This window comes from Physella acuta, unplaced genomic scaffold (assembly GCF_028476545.2).
Source record: "Physella acuta isolate Inbredline_101_S28 unplaced genomic scaffold, ASM2847654v3 ptg000873l, whole genome shotgun sequence".
NCBI lineage: Eukaryota > Metazoa > Mollusca > Gastropoda > Physidae > Physella > Physella acuta.
In genome coordinates, this window is record NW_026732390.1 from 480,798 (window position 1) to 507,569 (window position 26,772).

At 35.5% G+C, this 26,772-nt stretch overlaps 1 protein-coding gene across 1 annotated transcript; it reads left to right on the top strand.

The window, feature by feature from the left end:
• The first annotated feature begins 7,699 nt into the window (after positions 1-7,699).
• LOC131952440 (GATA zinc finger domain-containing protein 14) lies at positions 7,700-22,037 on the top strand. The gene is made up of 21 exons (XM_059315082.1): positions 7,700-7,729; positions 8,464-8,534; positions 9,785-9,829; positions 10,487-10,525; positions 11,358-11,378; positions 11,665-11,688; positions 11,824-11,850; positions 13,444-13,737; positions 14,595-14,618; positions 14,804-14,830; positions 15,001-15,231; positions 15,727-15,756; positions 16,400-16,429; positions 16,612-16,641; positions 17,531-17,566; positions 18,236-18,262; positions 18,357-18,398; positions 19,038-19,223; positions 19,631-19,652; positions 20,873-20,891; positions 21,912-22,037. Exons 2-20 carry the CDS (start codon positions 8,472-8,474, stop codon positions 20,887-20,889), a joined length of 1,215 nt encoding a protein of 404 aa, XP_059171065.1. The 5' UTR covers positions 7,700-7,729; positions 8,464-8,471; the 3' UTR covers positions 20,890-20,891; positions 21,912-22,037.
• The last annotated feature ends 4,735 nt before the right edge of the window (positions 22,038-26,772 follow it).

The window sequence follows — 26,772 nt, forward strand, 5'->3', positions numbered from 1 at the left end:
CTTGGATTTGGGATTATGTTAGGGGTGGTTACGTGAGGGAAGTGTTGAGTATGATTGTATTGTAGTCGAGCATATTTAAAGGGCTGTAAAAGGGGATACTGCGTGAGGGTAGAAAAAATGTTACACAAACAGGTGGATTGAATGAAAAATTGTAACAAATTTCACTGGATACTTGTAATAGTTTTATGATATTTAATCATTCTTTTATGTTCTTGATGCACTTAATTTACAATTATTTGACATGGCAGATCTTAGAGTGGAGGAAAAGATAGCTTAATGACCTTTAAAAAATTATATATATATATATATATATATATATATATATATATATACATATATATATAAATTTCATATACATACGGCTATATATATATATGTGTGTGTATGTAAGTGTGTGTGTGATTGTGTGAGTTTTATGTGTGCTTGTATTGTATATATGTATATATATATATATATATATATATATATATATATATATATATATATATATATATATATATATATATATATATATATATATATATATATATATATATATATATATATATATTGATATATAATGAGAGAGAACAGATGGGTTTCGCTATATCACTCCCCTTCTCCAACAAAAGCCTATAGATTATGTCAGCTTTAATCTCTAAAAAAAATTATTCTGTAACCATCTAAGTTCTCTTTAAAAACTCCTCTCCGGCTATAAAGAAATACAGTTGATGTAATACGGTCGACGCCATAAACTAGTTGAACTCATTTGTTTCGAACGGGGTCTTGGCGGATGTTTGAACTGGGCCAGAGAACGTTCTGGAAAAAAAGTTTAGCTAGCTTTTACATTTAACAGAGGCGGATTAATTTTTAGTTTTTAAAATTTTTACTCCTGACTTTAGCAAATTTTTAATTGTGTTTTTAATTGTAAGACATTTTCTAAACGGTGTGTAAAATTTTATTTTTCTCGTCTTCTACAACATGGTGCCCGGTGATGGAAGGGCTAGAAATATGGAGGCTAAAATATAAACACATCAGAAGAAGGGGTTAGAAATATGGAGGCTAAAATATAAACACATCAGATGGAAGGACTAGAAATATGGAGGCTAAAATATCAGATGGAAGGGCTAGAAATATAGAGGCTAAAATATAAACACATCAGAAGAAGGGGTTAGAAATATGGAGGCTAAAATATAAACACATGAGATTGAAGGACTAGAAATATGGAGGCTAAAATATAAACACATCAGATGGAAGGGATAGAAAAATTGAAGCTAAAATATAAACACATCAGAAGAAGGGGTTAGAAATATGGAGGCTAAAATATAAACACATCAGATGGAAGGACTAGAAATATGGAGGCTAAAATATCAGATGGAAGGGCTAGAAATATAGAGGCTAAAATATAAACACATCAGAAGAAGGGGTTAGAAATATGGAGGCTAAAATATAAACACATGAGATTGAAGGACTAGAAATATGGAGGCTAAAATATAAACACATCAGATGGAAGGGATAGAAAAATTGAAGCTAAAATATAAACACATCAGATGGAAGGGCTAGAAATATGGAGGCTAAAATATAAACACATCAGATGGAAGGGATAGAAAAATTGAAGCTAAAATATAAACACATCAGATGGAAGGGCTAGAAATATGGAGGCTAAAATATTAAGAGGAACAAATATTACAGAAAAAGAAAATAGTCACAATTATAAAAAGCAATTTAACGTTTGATCGGCTGAAATACGAGAACGAAACCTAATAATTCTCTAACGTTATTTTAGAACAATTTGTTGGACATGTCAATAACATGAGAGGAATAACTATATAAACAAATAAATAAATGTAAACATATATATATACATATTATGTATATATATATATATATATATATATATATATATATATATATATATATATATATATATATATATATATATATATATAAGTATGTATGTATGTATTTATAATTATTTGAATGTAAAATGACACCAACGCACCTGCTACACTAAATCCACACTGCAGTATTCCACATGAAATGGTCTATTGAAAATATTCAAACCAAATTCCAATCAACGTTCGGGCTTTACCCGCTAATGAAATGAGCTGCCAAACTATACACCCCCACCCCCCTCCATTTTGATTTTAACCCCCCCCCCCCCCAGATTTAGGCGGGGCTACACCATTGTGTTGTGTCACGTGGATCATTCCGTCACCTAAGCCTGTTATTTCAGCCGTTATAAAGTTGTATCGAGCGAGGCTTAAGCGACCGTCACTTAAGTTTTGATCTGAATTCGCCGATTTAACCATGAGAGTTAGTCGATTTAAACATGAGAGTTAGCCGATTTAACCATGAGAGTTAGCCGATTTAACCATGAGAGTTAGCAGATTTAACCATGAGAGTTAGCCGATTTAGCCAAGAGAGTTAGCCGATTTAACCATGGGAGTTAGCCGATTTAACCATGAGAGTTAGCCGATTTAACCATGAGAGTTAGCCGATTTGGCCAAGAGAGTTAGCCGATTTAACCATGAGGCTTGGCGGTTTAGCCAAGAGAGTTAGCCGATTTAACCACGAGAGTTAGCCGATTTAACCATGAGAGTTAGCCGATTTAACCATGAGAGTTAGCCGATCTAACCACAGCTGGTATAGTCACTTGGTGGATAAATTTTACAGGCTAGTGATGAACAAATTGTGATGATGTCGTTCTGGTAAACTGCTGTATGGTGATGATAGCGTTGATGGTGTTTATGGTGATGATAAGGAGATAGTCATGTGATGATGTGATAATGTAATGGTAGTGACAAATTTGATAAAACTTACTTGAATTATATAGAAGATAATTATGATGACAATGTTACCAGCACCGATGGTGGTCATAGGAATAAATATATTGAAATTTAAGATGAATAAAATTTGACAAATCTCGAAATAGAGTAGCTCTTTTTGGCAACAGCTATCCAAAAAGAAATATAATAACAGAACCACTTAGATAAATATCTTCACACAGCACCGCATGCATAAAAAATTAGTTTGACACTAGTTACCGCCAAATGAGCTTATATCTTGAAACCCCACACCCACACCCACCCACATCCTTCAATACCTTAACACACCTTGTAACACATGTGTGACATAACCTCGTCATGCTTGATCGCTCACCCATTAAATTACAATCACCTGACTTGTTTTAATCGTAAAGGTTTGTTGGAAGCGATTAGGTAAACTGGTTTCTTCTTCTTTTCTTCTTCTTCGTTCTTAATTATTAGTGTTGAAGGGGATCGAGATTTATCTGCCAGTGGGTTTGAACTCGAGACTTTGTTCGAATTTATCAATCATGAGCTTTTTGCCGACTCGACCACGCATCCAACACAATTAAGCGGTACGTGTCAACTGGTTATGCGCCATTGAGGCCATAAACTGGTTTCAAAGCTTTGTATTTCGTGTAGAAGAATGGGTTTGTGTTTCTAGAGAAATGGTTTTGTATTTCTAGTAGAAGAATGGTTTTGTGTTCCTAGTAGAAGAAAGGTTTTGTGTTTTAAGTAGAAGAATGTTTTTTTAGAAGAATGATTTCGTATTGGTAGCAGAAGAATGGTTTTGTGTTTTAGGTTAAAGAATGGTTTAGTGTTTTAGGTAGAAAATGGTTTTGTGTTTTAGGTAGAAGAATGGTTTTGTGTTTTAGGTTAAATAATGGCTTTGTGTTTTAGGTAGAAGAATGGCTTTGTGTTTTAGGTGGAAGAATGGTTTTGTGTTTTAGGTAGAAGAATGGTTTTGTGTTTTAGGTTAAAGAATGATTTTGTGTTTTAGGTAGAAGAATGGTTTTGTGTTTTAGGTAGAAGAATGGCTTTGTGTTTTAGGTAGAAGAATGTTTTTGTGTTTTAGGTAGAAGTATGGCTTTGTGTTTTAGGTAGAAGAATGGTTTTCTTTACAGGTGTGTAGACACGCTAAGATCGTCACTCTGAGTCTGGAAGTGACGTCACGTTTTAGTGCCATCTCCTTGTTGAAAGCAGCGGTTTATAAAGACCCATTCTCAGCCCATTAATAATGCGCACACACACATATATATATATATATATATATATATATATATATATATATATATATATATATATATATATATATATATATATATATATATATATATATAAATATATATATATATATATATATATATATATATATTGTGTGTGTGTGTTTGAAATTTGATACAGATTAGACTTACTAAAAAAAGAAAACGTTTTAAGAAATATAAAGAGAGGTTAATTCAGTAGGTCATTGATACAACATATGTATTTAATGAGCGGGTAGGCGCTAATGGGATGCATGCGTGTAAGCTGTACTTGAATGCATCAAGTCTAGGCATAGTATTTTATATACACTTTTTTTACGTCTAAATTAAAAAATAAATAAACCAACCTGAAAATGCATGTGTAATTAGATGATAATTCAGGGGATTTTTCTTTCCTCGGCGTGGTGGGCTGAGGGGGGAAGGGACGGGGTGGAATTTGGGGTTTTATATTTAAGTAGAGCTGAAATTTCGGATTACAGAGAATTATAAAATGATACAACTTTAATTATTTTTTAGCAAATGACATTAACAACTAGATTCCATCATATCCTCCTCGAGTGATAAATTCTTATATTACTAACAATGTGACAAAGTTAATGGTTTTCAATTTTAATTAATGATCAACATAATATTTTTTTTAATATTTATATAACAAACACTGAAATAAGTACCTGCAATTTTAAGTGTTATTTGTTATTAGTTAACACATAATGATTTACTTTTAAGATTTATAGATATTAATGTATTTGTATTTATATTGATTTTTGGGAAAACTGTTATGGGTTGTTTACCTTGTTTTTACTTTTTCGTAAACAGTATACAGAGCACAGAATCTAACGTATTGTAATCGTGCAAAAAAAATATTTGACAAGACCAAACAGCTTGTGTATGCAGCAAACAGACTTACCAAGCACCAAACAGCACCTCCATCAACACACAATATTGACAAGCACCGAATAGCACCGACGTTGACTGAATGACAGCATGGTGCCTCATGGGAACAGGGCCAATAACTCTACAAAACCTGCTATAAATCTCTGACAATCCCAGCAGTGACTGGCCTTATCAGTCGGTGTGTATCGTGCTCCTATCTGTGAGATTTAGAACATCAAAGCTTCTAATAAAGTTGGGTGGCCAATATCGACAGAAATACTAGCAAAATTAGGGAGCTAATGAAATCAGAACTACGAGTAAAGTTAAGAAGCGATTGAAATCAGAACTACTAGCAAATTGGACGCGAGTTTCAATGGTATTCGAGAGGCCAATCAAATGTATTTGAAAATCATACACGGCGTAGTTACAATTAACACGGTTATAAAATCCTGTCTGTCTAGTGTTTTTGGACTTTACTAAAGATTGGATGTATTTGATGTTTTAATATTTTCGGTAACTAAATTTAAAAAAATGTAAAATAAGCAAAAAAAATTTGGTTTTCACATGTAAGGGCGACATAAACAATGGCATCCAGAGTTTCTTCCAGGCATCTCTTCGGAGGGGCTCTCCCACCCCCCACCCCAAGAAAGTCTACCCCCCCCCCCCCCCCCCCCCACGAACGAGATGGAATTTATATAGTGAACATACACTTTTACTAGGCTTGATGAAAATAAATAGAAATGTAGCCTTAAACTCAACAAATTATTTTCCAGTTCTCTGGATTTGCAACCTTTATAACATCGATTCTAAAAATGTTAAATTTCTGATTTATTTTTAGACTCAAGTTTTTATTTTTTATTATTTTTACGGTCGCTTTGATTGCAAAATCTAAAAAAAAGCACGTTTATAATTCATGTTAACAATATGATGGAAGGATTCGCGTCGACTAGGTCGCCTCCACTTGGAAGCCAATAACACCAGAACTAGTAAAATTAATGAGCGAATGAAATCAGAACAAATTAAAATTAGGCAGCCAATAACATTAAAGCTACAAGAACAATCTGAGTTGATATCACATAGTATTATGTAACAACGTGTTGTCTAGTGGATATTTTTGTCTTGCATTACTTGATTGGTTAATCAAAGTGATGTCACCACCCTAATACAAGGCAACAGGCTTTTCTTCACAATACTCTAACCCATCCCAAACTGGTAGACTCAGCATATAAAAATATACAAAACAAATGACCAGTCAAAAAAAAAATGGAACAATCACAACACACGAATTTAAATACTTAGAAATAAGACGTTGTTACTTTTTCGGACTTTAGCCTGTTTTTATTAGCCATTTCTCGAACTGGCTGGCCAATGTTCGATTAAAATGTAACCAATATGTTTACTGAACAGAACGTGCGAACTATTGTTCAAAATTTAAACGTCGCCATACCGTATAACATGCATACAAATGTAAAATGGGGGGGGGGGGGCAGGTATTGTTTGATGTATTCTCTCTACATCATCATACCGTATAACATGCATACAATTATAAAATGGGGCAGGTATTGTATGTATTCTCTTAACGTCGCAAATTGGTATATAATTGATAGGGGGAGTGTACTTAATTGCGTCAGTGTTTGCTAAGTAAGGCTATAATTTTTTATTATGATGTAAGTGTAATTGGTTCAAGTGTTTATTTGCTTAGTTCTCCTAGTGTATTGTCAAAGGGTCTTATTTCAAAAGGAAAGATTTTAGGTCCTAAAGGACAGATTTTTGGTCCTTAAGGACGGATTTGATTAGCAGATAGGGCCTTGTTTCCTGGGATCCGAAACGGTGTCTGTTACTTGCAATCTTGATTAATAGAATAATGTCATTTAAACCTCACCTCAAAATGTCATTCAAACCTCACCACAAAATGTCATTCAAACTTCATCACATAATGTCATTCAAACAAAATGTCATTCAAACAAAATGTCATTCAAACCTCACCACAAAATGTCATTCAAACCTAACCACAAAATGTCATTCAAACCTCACCTCAAAATGTCATTCAAACCTCATCACAAAATGTCATTCAAACAAAATGTCATTCAAACAAAATGTCATTCAAACCTCACCACAAAATGTCATTTAAACTTCACCACAAAATGTCATTCAAACTTCATCACAAATTGTCATTCAAACAAAATGTCATTCAAACCTCACCACAAAATGTCATTCAAACCTAACCACAAAATGTCATTCAAACCTCATCACAAAATGTCATTCAAACAAAATGTCATTCAAACAAAATGTCATTCAAACCTCACCACAAAATGTCATTCAAACCTCACCACAAAATGTGATTCAAACCTCTCCTCATAATGTCATTTATACATCACCTGACTTTGTCATTCATACCTCAGTTCAAAATGTCATTCACACTTAATATCTCGCAATGTCAATCACATCAAAGACAATTAGAAAAGTTTTAGAAAAGATGTTCTAACATTCCATTTTCTCCCGCCTTCGATATTTTTTTTCCCAACTGAATAATACATTATGCTTGTGGGGCTACAATTAAAATTAGGCTTTAAACTTAAAATCTATTCCCATTTTGACCTTGACCTACAAGTCCTAATTATAAATGTACGTCATCATTTAAACGCCGGAATTAACACACTGAGGAAAACAATAATCAAGCTAATCCTCAAGCTAATCCTTAAGCTAATCCTCGGTTGACGTAGATGTCACTAGCTATAAAACAGGGTGGTTGTCATCAGAAGGGTTGGTTCTCTTGACAACCCTGTCTTCTGAAGAAGGTGACTCAACGTACGTACAACCAACTTATCACGTGAGTAGTCGGTTTTTATAACAAGATGTGAAGCACTGGAGGGTAAGGGAAGTAGAGTTGTGCTGTACTTGTGGTTACTGTTAAGTTAAATGGTTACTCTAACAGTTCATGTATAATTCCCCCCCCCCCCCCCCCAGCCTCCATGTCCCTCTACTGATAAATTGTCCCTATACTGATAAATTGTCCCTATACTGATACTTAAATTGTCCCTCTACTGATAAATTGTCCCTATACTGATACTTAAATTGTCCCTCTACTGAAAAATTCTCCCTATACTGATACTTAAATTGTCCCTCTATTGATAAATTGTCCCTCTACTGATAAATTCTCCCTATACTGATACTTAAATTGTCCCTCTACTGAAAAATTCTCCCTATACTGATACTTAAATTGTCCCTCTACTGATAAATTGTCCCTCTACTGATAATTAAAATTCTTAAGAGCACTGTAGACTAAACCCCGAGACGACAGCTAAAATAGGAGCCAATCAAGATGGTTTTAAATTAGTTTCATACAAAAACTTCTCGACTCTCATCCTTACGCTCGTGTGTATGTTACCAAAGTTTGGGTAGTTAAATGACAAGGATGTCTCTTAAAAATGGGAGGAAAAGTGATTTTAAAAACTTACGTGAGTAGATGATAATAACAATTTATTTTTATTATTTTTTTATAACTTAAACAACAAGAAATAAAATTACTTTTTCTTTCACAGATTACGCAATGAAGAAAAACGTAATTTTGATTGCCCTTGTGGCTGTGGTGTTAATTATAATTACGCTAGCAGTAAGTCAATATTTTGTGTGATCGTTTACACAGGTTGTTTTTTATCTTTTATAATTACCGGAACTTATCTTTTTATGCATTGAAGTTATCTGTTAATAAAAACTGAAATTATTTTTTAAGAAAAACTGAAATTTTTAAAAATAAAAATTGAAATTATATTTTAATACAAACTGAAATAATTGATTTAATATATAGTAGAAAATATTTTTAAAATCAGCTGAAATATCTTTTTTAAAATTAGTTTTAAATATCCTTTTTATACAAACTAAAATTAGCTTCTAAATATTTAAATTTTAGCTGGATGTTTTTTTTTTAATCTGCTAAAATTATTTTTTAATTTGAACTGCAATTAGCTTTTATATTAGTTTAAATGTCTTTCAATATATTTATAAGTACAATTTTACTTGAATAGAACGTGTATTACCTCCCTTTAAAAGAGTTATGCTAAAAACTAACTCTCGCCAAACAATCGAACATTTCGAAAAGATTAATAATAGAAACATCCTTTAGTTCCAATTGGATCTGTACCTTCCTTCCTTCCTTATACGAAAACCGGCTCAGAAGGTTGACTTCCATTAGACAGGCAGGCCTCAGTGTAGCAAACTCCGACCACAGGAGTTTCCCACACATCGGTCGCTACTTCCGTGGGCTCTCACCGGGCTTTCCTTCCCCACCCACCAGACGCGGGACATCGTCCCACCGCCTGGTACCCAGCTTGATTGTGGGGGGCGTTCGGCCATTCTTTGAGCCTAACGCATACAGCAGTTCTACTCGGCCAGATCAAAAACCTCTAGCTGCTGTTGGCTACCACTAGCCATTCCGCACATATTATGGGGGGTCATGAGCTGGGTCCGACTAGTGGCACTCTTCCGAAGCCACGCGAAGGCCGCAGCTTAAGTCAAGATATCTGGTTAGGGTCGAGAGCAAACCCTTCTTGGTTCCCGGCAGTCTTGCACCTCACCTCTCCCACGCTATTATGTAGGGGACTTGGGAGGCCGACATACCAGGCTCTTCGGAAGGATCTGTACCTAACTGTACCGTTTTAATTTGTTGTTGGGATGTACAAACTGAAACATCAATCACACTGTAACCTTTGTAGTAAACTTACCTCAGAGCTCACGAGAGTATATATATATATATATATATATATATATATATATATATATATATATATATATATATATATATATATATATATATATATATATATATATATTCTTTATGTCACGTGGTTTATTTTTACCCATCAGCACGCCGGAAATACACCCGACAACACAGAGGAGACCAACACAACCGTATGTATGGTTTATTGTTTTCGTTTGGTTTAAGGGGTCGCCCTTAAGTTAAATGACGGCAGTGCCTAGAGGGGAGGGGGGGTACCGATTTTTTTGACGTAGGGCGAGGGGAACGGGTGTGTGGTTTGGGGGGGGGGGGGGGGCAGAATGTGTACTTCACATTTGTGCATTTAAAAGAAATAATATTACAAAATGAGTCTAAGCCTAAATTTACATTTCAAAATATTTCTTTGTAAATTTGAATGAAAATTGATCAATAATGTTCGAGCTAAGTCATTATTTTCTTTTTAAAATCGCGGTTAAAAAAAATACAAAGGTATCAATTTTGAGGAGCATGACGTCATTTTAAGGGGAGGAGGTCTCGCATTTTGTAACGAGGGAAGCAAAATCGTTTTAAAAAGTGTGTCATAATTTATTAGTGGACCATATTCCATTGTATCAATATGCGTGGGTTGTAATTTTACTTTGAACTAAATAAATATATTAATAGATCTATTTATTCGAGTTGAGTTAAGTCCTTTATAACAGTAGCTTTATGTATTAGAGTTGGTTATTTTAATGAAAACAGTGCTAAAAGTTTCCAGCTAATCTTCACAACGGGTAAATGTAGTCGATAACCTGTTAGCGGCCCAATTAATTACATTTTTTTATTCACAGGACGCCGGATGGGGCAACTCGACCAGTGACGAATCAGCTGTAAGTTGTAGTGTTTATTTCAGCCATTTAACATAGGCGTGGTCAAATGGTAGAGCATACGACTCATAACACGAACATCTCTAGTTCAAATCCGGGTTTAATTCCGTATGGCGTCCCTGATGGGTCATGATGGGTACCCTAAACAAGTTAGCCAAAGTAAAGGCGACTGGGCAAAGTGCTGACCACACCATTACTTTTTATGCTGAGGTTACAAAAACAGGTGAACTCTACTTCACTTGCTCTATGGACCGTCAGGTTCGAAAATAGAGATTTACTAACACATGCGTGGCGTCAAGTTATCGGGGTAGGGACAGTATTGAAGAAATCGACGGCATAAAAAGCTTTGTTTTTTCCCTTATCATTTTTTTCATATTTAGTTTTGCTTTGAAAAGAACTTCATGTTGAAAAAACATAGCTCAAAAATAGCAGCATAACATTCGAAAAAAGCTCTTACCGGATACGCCCCCAACCCCCCCCCCCACCCCCCGCACCCCCACTGGCGACGCCTTTGCACGTTATAAATCAGGGTAGAGTTAATTAATCTTCTAATAATACTACATCCCACCCCCTCAAATGCACCGTACTACACCTAAATTACATCTACTTCTATATCTGTACGTTTAATGTTTGGGCAATATATCAACTTTCTTGTACTTACAGCTTTTAAAATAGGATTTAGTAAAAGTTCAATAGATTTAGAATATTGACACAATAATATGACCCTATGTTTATTACAGAACTCCACTAATGTTAACATATCTATTGGTATAGGAATTATTTTAAAGAAAATTTCAAATATTAACACATTAATATGACCCCATGTTTATTACAGAACTCCACTTCATCCAAGCACGTAAGTTGACTTGTGATTTTCATTTTCTTTTTACCAACGCTGAGGCCATTTTGGTCAGTCATTTCTTGTCAGTATTTGAAGGAAAATCAGGGATGTCTGCTTACTTCCCTTTGCAAGTAATTGTGTGTGTGTAATTGTATGCACACGTGTGTGTCATTCTGTGTAAACTTATGTGTAATATGTGTGTCAATGTTTGAGAATGACTGTAAACATGTTTGCAAATGTGTAAATGTGTATAATGTAAATATGAGGGTAATTCGGTTTTTAATATTTGTTTTCATTTCAGCCTTCAGCCTCTGACAAATCCAAGGTAACGATGTTTTTTCTTCGTAGCTTACGTTTATTGGTATAGTATGTTTTTAAAAGAAAACTATTGAAATAAAAGTTTAGTCTTCTATAAAGAAAACCCTTGTAAACATGAACAAATGTTGACTTTCCTTCACAGCGGAGCGTGTCACCACACCTGACACAGGTGAGTTGATTCCAGAGTATTTAACCTGGTTTATTTTCACACTGTTTTATTTAGCGTTACTCTCTTTCCCCACACCAACCCCCACCAACCCCCACACCAACCCCTACACCAATCCCCACACCAACCCTTACACCAACCCCCACACCAACCCCAACACCTACCCCCCAGCAACCACCACACCAGCCCCCACACCAGCCCCCACACCAGCCCCCACACCGACCCCCACACCAACTCTCATACTAACCCCCACACCAACCCCCATGCAATCCCCACACCAACCCCCACACCAACCCCCACCACATATATTTAACTATCTGTGGTGTAGTTATGTGCACATGCGCAACGCTGGTGCACCCAGTAACTGCCGAGTAGCAGAGATAGTGCGCATGTCAGACAGCGAGTATGTCTGCGCATGTCAGACAGCTAGTATGTCTGCGCATGTCAGACAGCGAGTATGTCTGCGCATGTCAGACAGCGAGTATGTCTGCGCATGTCAGACAGCGAGTATGTCTGCGCATGTCAGACAGCTAGTATGTCTGCGCATGTCAGACAGCGAGTATGTCTGCGCATGTCAGACAGCGAGTATGTCTGCGCATGTCAGACAGCTAGTATGTCTGCGCATGTCAGACAGCGAGTATGTCTGCGCATGTCAGACAGCTAGTATGTCTGCGCATGTCAGACAGCGAGTATGTCTGCGCATGTCAGACAGCTAATATGTCTGCGCATGTCAGACAGCGAGTATGTCTGCGCATGTCAGACAGCTAATATGTCTGCGCATGTCAGACAGCTAATATGTCTGCGCTTTTGTTTGACCAGGTATATTAACACGGCATTCACGAGACCAAAATGTTGGTCAAACACATGCATCAATGTCAGTCGCGTCTAAATGACCGACAGGCTTAAATGACCGAGAGGCCTATATAATCGACAGGCCTAAATTCCGACATTGCAACTTACTCTTAGTTTTAAATAGGCTACCTTGTTGCGAGCAGTCCGTGGACTCAATAGACTAGGCCAGTCCCCTAAAAGTATCAAATTATCCGAAATACAAGGGGTCGGCGTGGTCGAGTCGGTAAAGCTCATAGTTGCTAAACCGAAAAGTCTCGAGTTCTTGGTTGGACAAAGGCTATGGAAGCAAATCCAAATAGAAATGCAGTCTGAAATCGGAGTCAATGGCCTCAATGGCGCATAACCAGTTGACACGTATCCTTAATTGTGTTGGAGGGGGATCCCTTCCAACACTAAAATTAAGAACGAAGAAGAAGAATAATCCGAAATACAAAATTTTGTTAAATTGACATGTGACGTCAAGGATGGGCGGAGCGTGTGTTATCTATCATGTCTGTTGCGTTTTCGTACCCCCCCCCCCTTACATTCTTGTTCGTAGTGGGAATTCCTACCGAACGCTATGGATTACTACTTACTGCAACACTAAAATTACTTGTTACCTTATGCCATTACGGTTGGTGTTCTATGGTGTATGGATATCGTTTATCAATCCAAGTTTCTGAGTGTATTTCGTGTCAATTTAATGAAAACTGTGTCTCTTCTTTACAGCTAGTTTGTCTAACTAACAATTTTATGGGTCCTCAGCTATCGCCAGGAAATAGTGACAAGACTCCCGGAAATAGTGACAAGACTCCCGGAAATAGTGACAAGACTCCCGGAAATAGTGACAAGACTCCCGGAAATAGTGACAAGACTCCCGGAAATAGTGACAAGACTCCCGGAAATAGTGACAAGACTCCCGGAAATAGTGACAAGACTCCCGGAAATAGTGACAAGACTCCCGGAAATAGTGACAAGACTCCCGGAAATAGTGACAAGACTCCCGGAAATAGTGACAAGACTCCCGGAAACGGCGATAAAAACCCTGGAAACGATGAGGTAAGTACATGTTCCTGTAACAAGAAAACCTGATGCATGGTGTTGTTTTTTCAGGTACTATTTTGATGAATCTCACGGACATTTAAACAAAATGTATTGGTATTGTGGTGTAACTAGCTGAAATTAATCAATAAATCGTCCTAGTAAATTAACAAGCGGTAGACTGCTAGACTGCTAACTCAAAAGTATTGAGTTCGAATCCGTGTTCAAGTCACTACAATTTTCTTGAATCCAACCAGCTCTGATGGATACCTAACTTACGTATGCTAATGTATGTAAATATTGTAGTGTGTGTAAATGTGTGTTCATTTGTGTATGTTTGTGTAAGTTTGTGTAAGTTTGTGTACATGTGTGTGTACGCTGACTCTTTGTGTGTTATAAAAATAAAAATATGCCTGTAAAAAAAAGCTGAGACGAGTTGTGTTTGAGATTACATTAGAGAAAAATCTATATCTGTGTCCCAATCATCGACCGTATCTATGGGACTACTTTAAAGGTTTCGTCTCTGACATCGACTACTTTATCAGTTTTAAATCTTAGTTGCAGAGCGTAGTTAGGGGGCAGCCGCCCCGGGCGCCGGTCCTAAGGGGCGCCAAATTTGATAGAAAAATAAAATAAAAAGCTTATATTGAGCTACATCACATTTGAAATTAAGTGAATAGGAAGCTGCTTCACTCTATGGATGGTTTTCTAGATTATTTGTGTGATACGGGGAAAAATGTAATCGTGGGAGGGGGGGGGGGGCTTTTTCTTCAACTGGAATAAACATGTAAATATGGGAGGGGGTACAAGATTAATAGTTCGCTACAACTCTGCTTAGATATTGAAAATCATCAACGGTTTTTTTTTAATTTCAGTCTACTGCCTCTCTCAAGATAAAGGTAACTAGCAAAAATGTTCCAATCATTAGTGGCGAAGTCGGATTGGTTGAAAACTAACGCTAACTAATGTTTACATAGCAAATAGCTATTGGTATAGTAAACTTTTTAAAAGAAAATTGTTGGAATAAAAGTTTGTTTACAAGATAATATCTGTAAGTATAAACATTTTTTTCTTCACTTTACAGCGGAGCATGATGACACACCTTACAAAGGTGAGTTTATTCCCCACACCAACCCCCACACCAACCCCCACACCAACCCCCACACCAACCCCCACACCAACCCCCACACCAACCCCCACACCAACCCCCACACCAACCCCCACACCAACCCCCACCATATATTTACAGCTAGTTTCTCTAACTATTTTATGGGTCCTCAGCTATCGCCAGGAAATAGTGACAACACTCCCGGAAATAGTGACAAGTCTCCCGGAAATAGTGACAAGTCTCCCGGAAATAGTGACAAGACTCCCGGAAATAGTGACAAGTCTCCCGGAAATAGTGACAAGACTCCCGGAAATAGTGACAAGTCTCCCGGAAATAGTGACAAGAATCCCGGAAATAGTGACAAGAATCCCGGAAATAGTGACAAGAATCCCGGGAACGGCGTGGTATGTAAACGTTCCTGTAACAAGAATACTTGTTGCATGATGTTGTTGTTGTTTACTATTTTGATGAATTTGACGAACATTAAACAAAATATAATTTAATTGTAGGGTAGCTAGCTGAAGTTAAACAATAAATCATCCAAGTAACACTACATTATCGGACGTCGTGGCCAAGCGGTAGACTGCTAACGCGATAAATCATGAGCTCGAATCCGGTTTCGAGTCAATATAATGACCCTAAACCCACCCAGCTCTTGATGGGTACCTAACTCACTTTAGGGAAAGTAAATGTGGCTGGGCATAGTGCTGACAAAACTACCTCTTCATATGCCAAGGTCCCTGAAGCAGATGAACTCTACTTTACCTGTCCCATGTGTCATGGGCATGAACTGGAAAGATTATCATGAATATAGCATTATATAACATAATATAACATAACATTATATAATGTATTGTCAGACAAACAGAAACTATTCTAACGTATTTTGTACCTTGCAGGGACCCGATAAAAACCCAGGAAACAGTGAGGTGAGATTAAATTAGAAAACCATTTGTTTATTTGTTTGTATTGTAAACAAAAGTATTTATCCTTAAATTACGTATACTATTCTCATTATATCGTCTACCTTTAAGTCAACGTGGTGAATATAATGTATGTGTTTTATGTTTTAACGTCATGAAATTAGTCATAATATATGTGTTTTATGTTTCACGTCATAGTATTGGATCAGATTAGCTGGCTGTGTCTTAAAGTCGTTATTGGATATTCGGGGGGGGGGGGGGCTTAGCCCCCCTCCTCCCCGAAGAAAGTCTGCCGCCCCCAACCCCCCCCCCCCCCCCGACCGAGATGGAATTTATATAGTAAACATACACTTTTACTAGTGTCCGCCCCCCCCCCCGAAAAATGTTGACCGCCCCCCCCCTCCCCCGAAAATATCAAGTGCCCCCCCCCCCCCCTCCAGGAGAAAAAAGTCTGGAAGAAACACTGATTTCAAAGTCTGCATTGGACATTTGTGTATTTTAAAACCATTAAACTTAATGTTGGATACTTATGTGTTTTAAAGGAAGAATATTGCTACTCATATACTCATAAGTCATTATTTTCTCATTTATAAGGAAAGGAAATTAAAATGGTTTAATTAATCAAGCTAATGACTTTTTTCTTCGTTAGACGGCGAATCAAACCCCAGGGAAATCTAAGGTAATTTATCCATTCTCTCTCAATCATGTTTCATACCAGCAATCTTTATTCTCTCTCAATCCTGTTTCATACCAGCAATCTTTATTCTCTCTCAATCGTGGTTTTTCTGATTTTTCCGATGTTGATTTATGGAAAAAAAATTATTTCCTGTCAAAATTAAAACTTTTCCTTCAATATTTCAGGGAGTTGTGAGAAACTCCAAAAATACTAAGGTACTTTCTTTTTACATGGTCGTTATAATCGACATGTTATAGTTATGTTATATGTACCTGAGGTATGTTTGTAACATGACCAACTTGTTATAATGTAACCAAGGTACGTTGCTGTTATGATCAGCTGTAATACGGAATTGCATGACAAACACATTCTCCTGTTATTTTACTATCAACATGTTCTAATACATTATAACTTTAGCAACATGTTTTGATATTTTCTAGTCGTTTTAACAAAATGTTACCCACGCTCGAACTAACAGAATACACAATTTAAAGGATACACAATTTAAAGGATACACAATTTAAAGGATACACAATTTAAAGGATACACAATTTAAAGGATACACAATTTAAAGGATACACAATTTAAAGGATACACAATTTAAAGGATACACAATTTAAAGGATACACAATTTAAAGGATACACAATTTAAAGGATACACAATTTAAAGGATACACAATTTAATGAATACACAATTTAAAGGATACACAATTTTAAGAATACACAACTTAAAGAATACACAACTTAAAGAATACACAAATTAAAGAATACACAACTTAATGGATAAACAATTTAAAGAATACACAATTTAAAGAATACACAATTTAATGAATACACAATTTAAAGGATACACAATTTTAGAATAGCGTTCAAATAGTATATTATTCGCATCAATTTTTATTCAATAAGTTTTGTTAGATACGTTTTTCTCATGTATTTCAATAAGTAATCTGTTTTGTTAAATACGTTTTTTTCATGTATTCCCATTAGTATTCTGTTATGTTAGATACTTTGTTTCATGTATTCCCATTAATAATCCGTTTTGTTAGATACGTTTGTCATGTATTTCCATTAGTAATCTGTTTTCTAAAACATTTTCCACAGAGATCGCCTCATAAATATTCTAATGAAGCCTGGAAGGTAAAAAATATTTTTTTAAATTATTTGGTTATCATCATTCTGTGCATGGTGGTATAGTTTAACCCCTTAATTAAGGCTTTGTTCATCAGGTTCTGGCTCACATTTGCACAATACTCAACCTCCTGTTCTGAGATTTACAGCAATGAATAAAAACAAAATGTAATTTATAAATCCTTTTCCAATCGTATTATGACGGTTTAAGTGTCAGAGAAAAGTAACGTATACTGCTGTGCGTAGAAAACAGTTTGATTTTTGCATAGTTTTGAATGCCAAAATGGATTCTTAAATAATTATTGGACGTTGATGATATATGAAAATCTCTTTTCTCCATAAAATGTATCGTTTTTCGTTGAAATTGAGATTTATATGTATGTATATATATATATATATATATATATATATATATATATATATATATATATATATATATATATATATATATATATATATATATATATATATATATATATATATATATATATATATATATATATATATATATATATATATATATATACAATATATATATATATATATATATATATATATATATATATATATATATATATATATATATATATATACAATATATATATATATATATATATATTGAAAACGGTGCTGATTTTGAAATTATTGTATCTAAATGAATTTTGAATTACTCAACAGAAATCCTCCGACGGTCCCTCAGATCAGGTAAGCATTTCCTACACCCAGGGGTTAGCTGATTTGATAACAATGTAAGTTAAGGTTAACTTTGTTAACCGGCTCTTTAACATTACCTCGACAGGCGGCTAAACCGGCCAAGGACAATGCAGAGAACAAGGAAGATGTAAGTTTTAGATGTGAGAGTAGAGCGAGAATTGTATAGTGCGTATAACTAGGGAGAAGACTAGCACAGGGGGGGGGGGGGGTCTAGGGGGTGGGGTGGTAGGGGGTGATACTAACAGAGGGGGTTCTAGGGGTGGGGTGGTAGGGGGTGATACAAACTCAGGTTAGTTTAGGGGTGGGGTGGTAGGGGGTGATGCTAACAGAGGGGGTGTGGGGCATGGGTGATACTAACACAGGAGGGTCTAGGGGTGGGGGTGGTAAGGGGTGATACTAACACAGGGGGGTCTAGGGGTGGGGGGTGGCAGGGGGTGATACAAACACAGGTTAGTTTAGGGGTGGGGTGGTAGGGGGTGATGCTAACAGAGGGGGTGTGGGGCATGGGTGATACTAACACAGGAGGGTCTAGGGGTGGGGGTGGTAAGGTGTGATACTAACACAGGGCGGTCCATGGGTGGGGGTGCAGGGGTGAGAGTAACACAGGGGTTATATGCAAAACACTTTTACTAACAAGGGAGTTAATATTTGAGCGGCGTGGCCAGGTTCAAGAGTTGTCTTTCCGAATATTTTGTTTAGAGAGTTTTATGAAAACATTTTCTCTTTAACTGAAAAAATTATAAGATAACTTTTTTATTCCTACCAGGAGAAGAAGAAAACAGAAGACAAAAAATCTGGATCCAAATTTGGTTCCATAATAAAGCATATCCTTGACAACGATAACCATAGAAACTCATCGAAAAAACACGACAACGGTAACCATGGCAACTCATCTGAAATCAAATTCGGCCGTGGAAACCATGGGAAATCTAATAAAAACAAGCACGACAATGTAAGTTTATGATAAAAATGGGAACTCGTTAGCTGAGTAAAAACATTCCTGTGATTGTTTAAGAGTGCAATTATTTGTTTAAAAGAGTGCAATTATTTGTTTAAAAGAGAAAACGTAATTGTTTTACGTGAAATGAAGTATATTTTTGAGTTATTCAATTACCTGATTAGTTGAAAGCTATAATAATTAGTCTGTCATTGACCAGACAAAAAAACTATAAGGCTTATCACAACCAATCACAAGGAATACATACATATATATATATATATATATATATATATATATATATATATAATTTCCTTATTACAATATTAGCTAGTTGCTATTAATCCACCCTACACCACATAATAGAAAAAATTAACGTAAACATATGTAACATAACGCATGATTGTTTGTTTTTCCTACAGAATCCACATAACAATGGGAACGGTAAAATATTTTAACCAAATATTTATTGAGTGGTAACCTCAGAACTTGATATCATTTATGGTGATAGCGCTAAAATAATGAGAGGGGTTAACCTGGAAATTGAACTTTAGAGGGGGGGGGGGGTGGTAACATCGACCTTTGGGGGGAGGGGATAAGGGGGTGAGTTAAACTCGAATTGCAACAAATTACAATAAACAAAAACACTTTTCAAAAAACAAATAAAAATCGTAAGCCATGATTTTTTTTCGGGTGTTAGTGATTCAAGCAATATGAGTTTGTCGAATCAGAGAAAATACAAAGATAGAGACATGGGTTTAAATAATTTGGATAACTCTAGTATCTAGTGCTTCATAACAGTACCTCTACCACAAATATTTTGTTTTAACTAGATCTGTCTTAACATATCTATAGACTGGAGCTTATATTGAAAGCATGTGATAAATGTATCTTAGGTTATAATGTGAAGATAACATTAGCATATCTATAGACTAGAGCTTGTAGTGAAAGCATGTGATACAGCTATCTTAGGTTATAATGTGAAGATAACATTAGCATATCTATAGACTAGTGCTTATAGTGAAAGCATGTGATAAAAGTATCTTAGGTTATAATGTGAAGATAACATTACCATATCTATAGACTAGAGCTTGTAGTGAAAGCATGTGATAAATTTATCTTAGGTTATAACGTGAAGATAACATTAGCATATCTATAGACTAGAGCTTGTAGTGAAAGCATGTGATACAGCTATCTTAGGTTATAATGTGAAGATAACATAAGCATATTTATAGAATAGTGCTTATAGTGAAAGCATGTGATAAATCTATCTTAGGTTATAATGTGAAGATAACATTAGCATATTTATAGAATAGTGCTTATAGTGAAAGCATGTGATAAATGTATCTTAGGTTATAATGTGAAGATAACATTAGCATATCTATAGACTAGAGCTTATAGTGAAAGCATGTGATAAATGTATCTTAGGTTATAAAGTGAAGATAACATTAGCATATCTATAGACTAGAGCTTATAGTGAAAGCATGTGATAAATGTATCTTAGGTTATAAAGTGAAGATAACATTACCATATCTATAGAGTATTGCTTATAGTGAAAGCATGTGATAAATGCATCTTGGGTTATTATGTGAAGATAACATTAGCTAAATAACACGACACACTGTGAGCAATTTCAGTCACGTGACCTAACTTTTCTATTCTAGGTCACAAACATGGCTAAATGTGAGTACATTTTTTTACTAACAAGTTAGTATCGGGTTGTAAAGATCGCCGGCTGAGCTATGAAGTATCGTATCGAAGTTTAATATCGTTGATAGAATTTGGGATAGGCAGGTTCGGCGACAGAGTTAGGGGTTAGGGCAGGGGTCGGCAACCTGCGGCTCGCGAGCCGCATGCGGCTCTTTTGATGTCAAGATGCGGCTCTTCAGCTCCATGCACACATATTAATAATTATTTTAATTTATTTTTAAAACTCATTAAAATATTAGTCTGCAATACTCGGTATTAAAGATATAGATCTAATAACAATGTAAACTTTCTAATTTCGAGCAGAGCTTGCTAAACTACTTTAATATGTTTTGTGCGAAACGTGTATGTTTTTATATGAATAAATATTATTTCATATTTTAAGCCCTTTATTTTAAATGTAAAGTATATATATATATATATATATATATATATATATATATATATATATATATATATATATATATATACCTAATCAAATATAATATTGAAATAAAAATGTGTGTGGCTCTTTAAAAACTGTGAAATGTGGTAAATAGTAACTTTTGGCTCTTCCGTCCCAAAAGGTTGCCGACCCCTGGGTTAGGGGGTGAGGTTTAAGTAGGTGTTAAATTTACTTTTAAGAATTTGTCTTGGGCAAAAGCTAGAGCAGTGTTTAGGATTAAATTAGCGATACTATCAAAAAAGAACTACAATACGGTCACTCTCTGTTGTAGAAATACCTGAACTGCTTTAAATAAAATTTAAAGAGGAAAGTTTCGATTGGTTTCCGTGAAAACGACGGGTTAGAGTTAGAAAACCAGTCTAGAAGATTCGAATTCCTTGCAAACTGTTTCATTTTAAACGTTATGTTTGTGAAAAGTGATCTTTCATAACAAAAAAATGTGTGTATAGTTATTAGATATATATGTATAATCGCACGCATAGTAACCCGGTTATAATAGTATGTATGTCAATATAATATATAAACCAATACATGATTTTAAATTATTTCAGTTTGATGAAGACAGTAGATAACTTAAGCCATGATCGTGCTGACAGGAAAGTGAAAAAAAAAACATTTTTATTTTTGTTTCAGATTTTAAGTTATGGAAATTAATAAAAATCAAATTTAAGCAATTATGTTGTGTTCATATTTTTGTTTTCAATCAAACTAGTTCAGTTTTGTTGATTACTGATTACACAATCACCACGCAGCTGATACATCGAACATAAGTAATATGTAAGAGTCTAAGGTGTTTGTTATATAATAACAAAACACGGATACATTGAACTCAAAAGGGGAGGGGGGGTCGTTTAATTCATCCCACTCTGGTCTGCGTTCAGATGACAGGTTGTCATTGACACTTGTCACCGTAGTTCATATAAAACGTGGTCTAGTAGTAGACCACGCCTGCTAGCCTGAGAGTTTCGAGTTCGAAACCTGAGTCAGTCCGCCAGAACGAACTTCCCTTCAAGTACTATCTAGGTTGTGCGAGGAACTGGGGCAGATAGCAGAAACCTCTTGAAATAAACAGGTCAAACCGGCTGGTAACTTGGGTGAGAGAAATATTCGGTTCTCCCACCCTGCTACAGTCTGCCATGCTAATGAGTTTAAGCCGGTAATGACCATGTGAGATTATGAGAGAACGAGTTTACCAAGCAACAGGGGACACTACTGTAATAATGATAGTGTACATGACTGACAGAGTTAATTCCCTTGATAAATTGTCCTTTCTACAACACGATTCAAATCATCAAGGGGACACCACTGTAATAATGCTAGTGCACACATTACTTACAGAGTTAGTTCTCTTGCATTTTTCCCCTCATACTAAATATTCCTAAGACAACTTTTACAAATGTCTGTTTCATCCAACACGGTATGTTTCTTCATTTAAAAACTGTTTGAATACTTTAAGAACTGATTCTAGCGTCCCCATGAGATGCTAAGTTGTTTTATTACAGCTGATCATACGCCTTATTAGATAACCCAAACTTTGTATTAATATCCCCACCACTTACTTGAGATCAATGGTTCTCAACCTTTTTAAGTGTACCAAACCCCTAACAACGTGCGCATTCTCCAGACCCTTCTTAATAAGAAAATAAAATACGATTTTTGAGTTAGGTATGTCTTGACATGGCTGCCTTCAAAGACAAGCGACGATAATATATTGGCGATTCTGAAATCTATAAGCAGTCAGGACTCAACTCCAACATTTAAGAGAATACACCAATCAAATGTGGTCCAATTCACCATCTCTCTGGAAAAAGAAGATGTGAAGAGTGTCCCACAACACATTATACTTACAAATGAAGCCAACAAGGAGAGCAGAGTCCTTATAATCCTCAATGGGAGGAGGGTGCACTGTTGCCACTGCAACATAGACAGACACCTGCCTAAAATGTGTGAGCATTTGAGGACTTGCGCTCTTGACGGCGTCCAGCTAGTAGATGGACAGTACAGGGCAATTGAGCCTTGGGATGCAAATGATAAAGAAGAAGTTAGGGAGCATCTAAGTAACAATGGAAATTTCTTAAAGCATTGGGACAATTATGATGTTGACGGAGAAAGACAAAATGCAAGTTAACGAGAGCGTAATAGAAACCATCGTAGAGGCCGAAACCATCGAGACAACAACGACATGAAATTCCATAGTAACAGGGTCTCACAAAGATGCGGATCAAGAAAATTTGGAGTCCGTCGAAAGTGTATTTTCTCCAAAATTGTCTTGTAATGGGAGGGCTTCTGTATGCAGATCTATTCGCTTTTTTCTAGAAGTGTGATGTTGAGTTTCTAATATGTATTTTTTTTTGTTCTGTGAGTGGGGTTGATTTGTAGTTGAGCAATACATTTTTTTTTTTTTTTTGCAATAAAGAAGTTTAGAATACTTTTTTTCCCGCCTCAGACATGTAATTTACAACGTCAGTTGTGTGTTCGCTTTAGTATTACAGTTTTCATCATTGGCTTTTGAGGACTGATACAGATTTACAATAGTATTATTTCTTTCTTACTTGTAGCCTACTTTCATTCATTTAAGATGGTTTACTTATACATAGATCTAATACAAAACGTCTAAATATAAAAAAATAACGAACCTGAAATGCAAATATGTAATTAAATGATGACTCAAGGGATTTTTTTTCCTCGGCGTGGTGGGCTGAGAGGATGGGGGGACGGGGTGGAATTTGGGTGTTTAAGTAGAGCTGAAATAAATTTGTGATTACAGAGAATTAAAATGATACAAATTTTAAGCAATCGGAAAAGTTGTTATTACAATGAAGCACATCAAAGCAAATAGTCTTCCCTTTCAAACATCTATATCTTTACAGTCCTCAAACAGTTTTTTTTTATTAATTCAATTGTTTTAAACATTTAAATCAGTAATAATATTTTATTTGATAGTTTTACACAGCATCAAAGACATGAACATCAATTGCATATATAATAACCAAAGGGAAAAAATAAAATGGCATAAGAACTAGACTAAAATAAGGTGTGCAAACTCGGTTTCTCTTGACTGCTTAGTTTACTGTGCTTCGTCCTAAGCTGCGGAGTCCAAAGTTCACATTGTGGCCATTAAAAATATAATGAATACAAATAACTTTAAACATCTTAAAAACACTTATCAGAGAACAATGAGTAGGTGCGTTAGAAAGTATACGGACAGCTGACCGCAGCTTGGGCACCAGGCCCAGCCGCACCGCCGTTGATGACGGTTCCATTCTTGCCACTGCCCAAGTGCCGACTTTTAAAAAATATCGTTAAATGGGGAATGTTATTTTATTCAAAATGCATTTCTCTATCCGTCAGTAATCATTAATTTGACGTGAGAGACGTAGTTTGTTTTGGTTATTAACTTCCTACCGTGGAGCCGGGTACTGGACGGTGGGGTACGAGCTTTCCCTGCGTTCAGAGGGGTGGAAGCCTGGTGAGCACTAAAGGACAAAAGCGACCGGTACACGGAAATCAAACCAATATCCATGCCAGTTAGTCGGAGTTTGTCGTGTTGAGGCTCCCTGGCAAGTTATTGGCTTGTAAAGTGGATTGGGATATTCCTATAGTTATATTTTTTGATTACTAATTTCATCATAGCAGAGCTAGATAACATTCTGTAACATGTTTTGTGCGAAATATTAATTTTTTTTTTAAATATAAATATTCTTTCATATTTAAAGCTATTAATTTCAAATCAAAAATCAAATTTATATGTCTAATCTTAATCAAATGCCAAAATATTGAAATAAAAATTTTAGTGGCTCTTTAAAACTGGGAACTTTCGTAAATTGTAACTTCTGGCTCCTCCGACTCAAAAGGTTGCCGACCCCTGGCATAGGTTATTTAATAAATTCTGAGTTTGTCAGTTATTGTTATGTCTATAGTCTATGTGATAGTTATCTTTAAGAAGTTTAGAACCTTAGGCGCCAATATAGAATTACTGTTGATGAACACTTACTATTTGAAAACTTGTATTTCTGTATGAATAAACTATTAAAAACAACTAACGGTTCATTATTTACACTAACATCAAATTAAAATTCTAAATATATAATTACTCTTAATTCAAAGCATATTATTGAAGACAACTTTAAATGTTTACAATTTGTAACATAATAATTCATGATATTGTTTTGCTGTTTCGAAACAATTGAATGTTTCTATATTTAAAACCTTTTGGTTTTTTCCCTTAGTTATTTTGAAATTTCAAAGGGGAAGTAACCAATACAATTTGATAATGTAAAACAACTCCAACTTTGAAAACTTTTACATGGAAACTTCACATGAAAATATTCACATGGAAAACACTACACAGTAACTTCATATGAAAAAATTCACATGTAAAACTTCACATAATAAGTGTCTTGAATTTTCTCTAGAAAATTAAACATGTGTCTTAATTAATAAACTATATTTTCAATGATCAATGAATGACTCTGGATTCAAATCGATACACCAGTTGTTTTTTTGAAACACTTTCGGGATAATGTACATATTATATTGAACGTGGGGGAGGGGGGGGGGTTAAAACTCAATGTGTTTATCATTTTGATCTGTTGCATTCAGAGCAGTAAAACCAATTGTCAAATATAATATTATACAACTCATTAATTTTAATTAAATATTTTAGAGTTACCACCAATTGCTAATTCATCATCTTTTCCCGTTCTTGATCAAGACACATAGGGCAGATGAAGTAGAGTTCATCTGCTACAGAGACCTCGGCATATTAAGGGATAGCGTGGTAGCCACTTTGTTTCGCTTACTAGAGTCAGGTACCCAGCAGAGCTGGGTAGACTCAGGGACGTTCTACTGATTTGGACCCGTATTTGAACTCGATACTTTCGGTTAGTAGTCTAGCTCTCTACCGCTAGGCCATGCCGTCCCTTAATAACTAATAGCTTAAGTTTTGTTTGCCGTAGATTTGCAGACAAATTCTAAACCGTTCTAAAAGGTCTCCAAATCTTTCTGTGTTTTTTTTTTTTTTTTTTGCCTCAGAAATGTAATTTACAGCGTCAGTTTGCCTGGCATGTTCGCTTTAGTATTACAGTTTTCATCATCGGCTTGTGAGGACTGATACACATAGTAATACTTCTTTCTTAGGTGTAGTCTACTTTTATTCATTTAAGATTGTTTATTTATTCATAGATCTAATATAAAACTCCAACTTTTTCTGTTAAAACGTAGTTGGGTATAAACCTGACAGGTAGGTCTACAGTAAGCGTGTAACACAACACATTACTTTTTAGCTGATTTCCTTGGGTTAAAAAGTCGTGTTATATGCTAGAGTGCACAATCTGTTTTAACAAATTTGCCAGAGGTAGCGCTAGTAACAGTGGTTTAGTAAAATGCTTAAAATTTTAAAAAATGTGGTTC